This window comes from Carlito syrichta, unplaced genomic scaffold (assembly GCF_000164805.1).
Source record: "Carlito syrichta isolate Samal-C Ts95f unplaced genomic scaffold, Tarsius_syrichta-2.0.1 Scaffold304253, whole genome shotgun sequence".
NCBI classification, from domain to species: Eukaryota; Metazoa; Chordata; class Mammalia; order Primates; family Tarsiidae; genus Carlito; species Carlito syrichta.
Window position 1 is genome coordinate 102,295 of NW_007248349.1, and position 7,690 is coordinate 109,984.

Sequence of the window (7,690 nt, forward strand, 5' to 3'; positions counted from 1 at the left end):
CAGCTGTCGAATCCTTCCATCAGGAAGATGTCCTCCTATCAGCAGCGCTCATGGTCCATGAGCTCGGGCACAACCTGGGGATTCAGCACGACCACTCGGCCTGCTTCTGTAAAGATAAGCCCTTTTGCCTCATGCACGAAAATTTCACTAAAGAGAGCAGATTCAGCAACTGCAGCTCTCACTACTTCCACCGGTTCCTTCAGGAACACAAGGGGGCCTGCCTGTTTAACAAGCCATGGCACAAAGGCCGCAAGCGAAGGGATTCCCGCTGCGGAAACGGTGTGGTGGAGGACACAGAGCAGTGCGACTGTGGTTCTGCCTGTCACCTTGATCCATGCTGTTTACGAACATGTAATCTGACAAAGAATGCAACGTGTAATCAAGGTCTCTGCTGCTTTAACTGTTTGTTCAGAAGGAAGGGGTTTGTATGTCGTCCCCCTCAGGATGAGTGTGACCTCCCAGAGTATTGTAATGGTAGTTTTGCAACATGCCCCACAGACAGCTACAAGCAAGATGGCACAGAATGTCAAAAAAGGAACTATTGCTTTGGGGGTCGCTGTAGGAGCAGGAAGAATCAATGTGCGGCTGTTTTTGGCTCAAATGCAAGGGATGCCCCAGATAAGTGTTACACATCTCTGAACAGAAAACCCAATAGGTTTGGAAACTGTGGTTTTGTCACATCTCGTCAAATAGGTTATATTAAGTGTCAAAAAGGTGATGTACGTTGTGGAAAACTCATATGTACAGATGTTTCCAATTTACCAGAAATCAAACCCCATCATACTATCACTCAGGTTTCTATAGATGATATATTCTGCTGGAGCATGGATGCTTTTCACGTTACTGATATCCCTGATGACGGAGATGTGGTTACTGGCACTTCATGTGCCCCAAGGAAAGTCTGCATGAATTATTCCTGCACTGATCACACTGTGTTTCATTATGACTGCGTACCAGAGCAAATGTGTAATGGGAAAGGAATTTGCAACAATTTGAAGCACTGCCACTGTGATGCTGGCTTTGCCCCTCCTAACTGTACAAAACCAGGCTATGGAGGTAGTGTGGACAGTGGTTTTGCTTACAATGAAGTTAAAAAACTCGCAATGCATATGGAACATCAGAGTCCACCAGTGCCTCCAATTCTTCTTTCATTAATATTATTGGCACTAATTCTTTGTCTTATCATTATTATTCTGAAAAATCCACGAGGGGCCCCAGCAGAGACTCTAGCAGAGGCCCCAGCTGAGGCGCTGGCAGAGACTCCAGTTGATGCCATGGCAGCAGCCCCACTGGAAAAACTGACAGAGTAACCAACGGAAGAGGGAAAGAAAGATGAGGGGAAAGATATGGAAAAGGAAGTGGAAGAAAACAAAATAGAAGAAGAAAATGTTTAGTTGAAGTAAAAGGCAAATGTATCAAACACTTTAAGCACCAAAGGAATGAGAAGCAAAGGTTAGATGAAAAAATGATAGGTCCAGTGGCTCTGACAACCTGGTATTTAGAAAGGTATCAGTGTCGTTGTAGAATGAAAGTTTTCCTACTTTCATAAAATATTTTAATACTTTTGTTATATGTACATGATTCAAAGAATATATTACATAATGTTATTTTATGATGGTGTTTCCTTCTTTCCACTTCATAAAACAATTTTATTCTAACTCTTCACCTATACCTGTGACACTAAAGTACTTGTCTTAGTAGGGCAAATTTTAAATTTCCCCAAAATTGTTTTCAAGATATGCCATGTTCCAGCTACACTGTTGACACATAGTACAATATGTATCTATTTATATTGTTCTCAGTGGACATTTCATCCAGATCAAAAGTACCCATTATATTATGACAAAAGTTTGTTTAATTGTTTTGATTGTCCTGTTAATGTACAGTGATTAAATGAAAGGAGTTTATAAATCAAAAGATAAATAAAAGTTTATTTTCAGATAAGGCATTTGTTAAGGCTTTGTGTGGCCTACTAGCTAGGAGTCCTTTTGTTTATAGCTTTGAGGAAGGGACATGCTCTAATTTGATCCTATGGGCTGATAACCTGGGCCAGGAGGTCACCTTGGAGGTCATTCAACCTCCAAATCCCACCAGATGGCTGCCAATCTGAGAATTCAGTTTATTAATTACTAGTGTCTTCAGGTCTTTCCTACTACAATAACTTCCTATTATCTAGGGAATCTTTCACTGATCTTCCTTCTTATTAATCTTCCTGGAAAAAATATCAGACTGTCAGACATCTCATGACTAATAAACAACACCCAGAGTTAGTGATATTTATAGTAATTTTGTAACAGTATAAAGCTGCCTACTGCAGTGCTGAACATTTATGAAATTAAAATATTTTCTATTTTCCATCTTGAATCTATTTACATTAATAACTTGTTGACTGACAACCAGAAGGAACCTCTGTAGTACAGATAACAGAGGTCTAGAGGGTGGTAGTTAGTTCTTTGGGAGGGAGCACAAAGCAAATATAATATTAATATTATTCATTCTATGCCAGGTACTATGTTAAAGACTTTACATTCATTGTTTTAATTTAATCCTCCTAGCTTCCTGATGAATCCTCCATCTAGTACTTAGGGATTCAGAGGCTAAAGAGTTCTCTCCAGAGTTAGCTAGTAAATGGTGAAACTGCGTCTCTCCCATGAATGACTGAATCTATTTTCTTCACTGCCTTGAGAACATTTCTTCATCAAAATTAAAACAAAAAAAAAGTGAAGACAAACACATTTGATATTTCCTTATATGCCCAGAACATACCTTCTTCCACTGCAACTCTAATAAAACAAAAGTCTTCAAAATGGATACTGACTTCTATCCTGGGCCAACCCCATGTGTAGTCATTATGGATTAAAGTTTTTGCTACTACATCCTGACAGAATAGAGAGGCAAATTGGCATCATGATTCAGCCTTGTGGGCCCAGCTCATTGTAGATGCTCAATAAATGCTGACCAACGGAATGATTTAACCAAATCCAACCTTAAAAAATAAGGTAAGTACCTGGGTGCATTGGCTCAAGCCTGTAATCCCAGTACTTTGGAGGCTGAGGTGAGGGGATAGCCTGAGCCCATGGGTTTGAAGACAGCCTGGGCAACTTGGTAAGACTTGATCTCTACAATAAATCAAAAAATTAGCCAGGCATGGTAGCGCATGCCTGTAGTTCCAGCTACTTGGAAGGTTGAGGTAGAAGGATCGCCTGAGCCCAGCAGGTTGACACTGGGGTGGCCGTGACTGTGCCACTGCACTCCAGCCTGGGTGACAGAGTGAGACTCCACTTAAAAAAAAAAAAAAAAAATAGGGTAAGAGTAATGCCTTGGGTAGGATGCTATTTGCCAGCCTGTAGTCCCTGCATAACTAAAATTCTGTTCAGATCAATACTAGTAATCTTATAAACCTCATGAAGTAGGTTGTGAAATGTTTAAAACCTGCAACACAAGCCAAAGAAGGCTGAAGCCCAATAAGATAGACTATGGTAAGGCAGGGGCCCCTCTGCAAAAGCAGAAGTACAGAGGCAAAAATCAGGAAAAAGAAAAATAGGTTACTTCTTATTCTTATATAAGTTACTTCACTTTTTTATAAGTTACGCTACTTCTTGTTTTCATGTTACTTCTCATTTCCTTATATTACATAAGTTACTTCCCTAATTCTTTGTGCTACTCTTCACAGGGTTTTCACTTTGGCAAACAACATGTTTACACTTTTGGTGGAATCCAATCAGGATAGTAATCTTGTAATTCAATCAGTAAATAGGGCACACAAATAAAATAATTATGTAAAACCAATCAGTGTATAACATGTAATGCTAACTGCAGCCTCGAGCTACAAAATGTCCAATCAAATAAATAATGCCAAACTGTAACCTTAGAAGAGAGACAAAGAGGTTATAATGCAAAAAAAATAGTATATAAAGCAGTGCCTTACTGAGTCAGCCTTTGGATGCGAATCCACTGAGCTGGTGCCAGCATGAATAAATGCTGCTTTCTGGCAAGACACCTCGGTGTCCCATCTCTGTGGCCAGTTTCCACTACATTTCTGGAGCATGGGCTGGGAAACGAGAGGAGGAGATGGTGTTTCCACCCCCCTTGTCACCAGGTTACGATCCCCAGGACGTCAGAAGAGATGACCTCCCCTGGTGCCAGCAGACCAGACTAGCCCTCCCAGCATGCTGGGTTAAGGACCCCAGGAGCACAAAGGAACCTGGTGAGGCCCTGGAATCAGTCAGGGGAGTGTCGCTCATCAGATTGGTAAGAACCCAGATTTGATTTGACCCTGAGAGGCAGAAGGGGAGCCTGATCACCTCCCAGAGTTGCTGGAGTAGTTCCACAGGGGGATGAAACTGTAACTCCAAGGTACTGGGCAGTGGGTTGGAGACGTCGTGTGAATGCGAGTGAACAAGACATCATCTAGAGGTGAAGTGAATGCAGTAGCCCTGATTTGGTTCCGTTGGTGACCTTCACAAGGCTAAATGGCGGGAGTAGATTCAAGGGCCCGTAGTGACCTTCATACGGCTAAACGGCGGGAATAAGTCCTGTAGTGGGACTGAAACCTAGTCTGGAGGTTATACCGACTTGCCTATTGCCAAGAAGGCACCTGAAATATCTCCACAAGGGGTATGGCACCCTGGGTCGAAACCTGGTCAGGGGTTTATACTGACTCACCTATTGCCAGAAGGCACCTGAAATATCCCCATGAGGGGTACGGTTCTTACTCCCCCATTGCTTCCCATCTTGTGTATGACTGCCATCTTTTAGTTGGTGGAAAACAGAGCACGCTTACCCCCTTACAGTGTATGGTAAAGAATTTCAAAAGGGGATATTCAGAGGATTATGGGATCAAGTTAACTTCCATAAAACTTTGGACACTCTGTAAAGTAGATTGGCCATTGTTTGGCATGGGCTGGCTCTCTGAGGGGTCACTAGACAAAGAACTAGTTAGTAGGGAGTTTAGGGTTATTGTAGGGGATCCAAGCCACCCTGATCAGTTTCCCTACACAGACTGTTGGCAAGATGTAGTTCTGTCCTGACCATCTTGGGTAAAGGTCTGTCTGTTTAAATATATATATATATATATATATGCTGGCCCGAGCAATGGCTCCTCAAAATGCCAACCAGAAACTAGAAAGCCTATTCTGGCTGAGGAACCTGAGGAAAACCTTTGCCTTATGTGCCATTATACCCCTCTTTGCCATCTGTACCCCCTGCAGTTGGCACGGCTAGAACTGAGCCAGAGGTTAATCTCAGCCCAGGATCCACCCCTTCCCTTTGGTCACCTGAAATGCCCCAGGCAACAGCTACTCCAGAACTGCCAGTGTTAACTCCATATGCCCCAACAGAAAGGCACCAGGAAAACCTTACTAATAGCCCCACTCCCCGCAGATGTCAGGAGGCTTTACAATTGCCGCCAAGGGAAACAAGAGGGCCCCTTTACTACAGCCCAGCTGGCCAAATTCAAGGGGAACAACGTACCTTTGTATATCAGCCCTTTACTACCACTGACCTCCTGAACTGGAAATACCATACTCCTTCATATACTGAGAGGACTCAGGCCATGATTGATCTGATGCAGTCTATTGTTGAGACCCATAAGCCCACTTGGTCTGATTGCCAGCAGCTTCTCCTGACCCTATTTAACACTGAGGAACGCTGCTGAATTACTCAGGGCACTTTGAAATGGTTAGAGGAGCACCTCCTGATGGAGCAATAAATGCTCAGGCCTATGCTCAGAATCAGTTCCCCAGAAAAGACCCCCAATGGGACCCTAATGATGGTCAGGATTTCAAATGCTTGAGCACTATCAAGAAGCCCTTTTGAGTGGTATGAGGAAATGAAGAAAAAAGGCCATGAATATGAGCAAAATCTCCGAGGTGCTCCAGGGCCCTGAGAGGCTATGTGAGGCATTTCGCCTCTATACTTCCTTCAACCCCAAAGAAGCCAAAAATCAGTGAATGATTAATGTGATTCTTGTCAGCCAGGCTCAAGGAGACATCTGGCACAGATCACAAAAGTTGGAGGGTTTTGCTAGGGTGAATGCTAGCCAGTTAATAGAGGTTGCGACAAAAGTGCTTGTCAACTGCAACCAAGAGGCCCAAAGAGAAGAAGACTGAAAGATGAAAAAGAAAGCAGACCTGCTTGCCCAGAGCAACAAACCCAGAGAACTGTCCTGTCAGGATGAAGCTGAGGTTGAGGCCGGGGACAAGGCCAGCAGGGAGGCCAGCAGAATGGTCACCTCACCCAATGATAAGATTAGGGAGAAACCAGTGTGCTCACTGTTTCTGAGAAGGGCACTGAAAAAATGAATGTCCAGAGCTGGAAGATTTCTGCCCAACCCCCTAGGGAAGAGGAAGGGGCCAGGTAATTCAGGAACAATATCAGCCTGCACCCCAACCATATATGACCCCTGAGAGTAATTTCATTGGCCTAGCCACCATGGAAAACTATGGGGAAGACGAAGACAGACCGGACTCCATTTTGCTAGGCTCCCGGGAACCTATTATCCAAATGACTGGGGAGGAAGGGCAGCCCTTGACTTCATGATAGATACTGGGGCATTCTGTGGTAACCTCACCAGTGGGTTCCCTCTCACCAAGACAGGTCACTATTGTGGGGGCCACAGGTGGCCGGGCTCATCACCCTTTTCTACAGCCCCAGTGATGCAATCTAGGAGGCCATGAAGTTGTCCATGAATTCCTATACCTTCCAGATTGCCCAGTGGCCTTAATGGGTTAGGACCTCTTGGGAAAACTACAGGCCCAAATAACCTTTCACTCTGACAGTCAGGCAACTTTAGTCTTAAGAAATCCTGAAGCGAAACCGTGACTTTCACAGTCCCCTGAGGAGAAGAGTGGTGACTTTATAGTCTCATAGAGAAGCCCTGACAGGAGCTTGAATTCCTCTTTAAGGTGTCTGGGCTATGGGCTGAGGATAATCCCCCTGGATTGGCATGAAACATTCCCCTGGTAATAATAGAATTAAAGCCGGGAGTTGGACCCACCTACCAGAAACAGTATTTCATTCCCCACAAAGCGCTGATTGGGACCCAAAAACACCCGGAAAGACTTTTATTTTTATTTTTGAGTTGGCGTCTCACTGTTATTGCCCAGGCTGGAGTGCAGTGGTTTGCTCACGATCACTGCAGCCTCGACCTGCTGGGCTCAGGTGATCCTTCCACCTCAGCCTTCCAAGTAGCTGGAACTACAGATGCATGCCACCATGCCCGGCTAGTTTTTACGATTTATTGTAGAGATGAGGTTTCACCAAGTTGCCCAGGCTGGTCTCAAATCTCCAGGTTCAGGTAATTCTCTTGCCTCAGCCTCCCAAAGTGCTGGGATTACAGGCTGAGTCACTGCATCTGCCCAAAAAGACTTAAAATATGGAATCCTCCAACCCTGTCAGTTATCTTAAAACACGTTGTTATTACTGGTTCAAAAACTGGGAATGGAGGATTATCGGCCAGTTCAAGACTTAAGAGCAGTGAACCAAGCCACTGTTACTTTACACCCAGTTGTCCCCAACCCCTACACTCTCCTAAGTCTTATCTGCACAGAAGCTGCCTTCTTTACCTGTTAAGACCTCAAAGGTACTTTCTTTTGCATCCACTTGGCTCCTCAGAGTCAGTCGATTTTTTGTTTTCTTTCTTTCTTTCTCTCTCTCTCTCTCTCTCTCTCTCTCTCTTTCTTTCTTTCTT

The 7,690-nt window shown here is 44.0% G+C and overlaps 1 protein-coding gene across 1 annotated transcript in view; it reads left to right on the forward strand.

Moving 5' to 3' along the window:
- Window positions 1-1,310, forward strand: part of LOC103261965 (disintegrin and metalloproteinase domain-containing protein 1a-like) — a 2,238-nt gene extending 928 nt beyond the window's left edge. Inside the window, exon 2 of the mRNA XM_008059562.1 lies at window positions 4-1,310. Coding sequence (XP_008057753.1) covers window positions 4-1,310 — 1,307 coding nt within the window. The remainder of the gene's footprint in view (window positions 1-3) is intronic.
- Window positions 1,311-7,690: the final 6,380 nt, after the last annotated feature.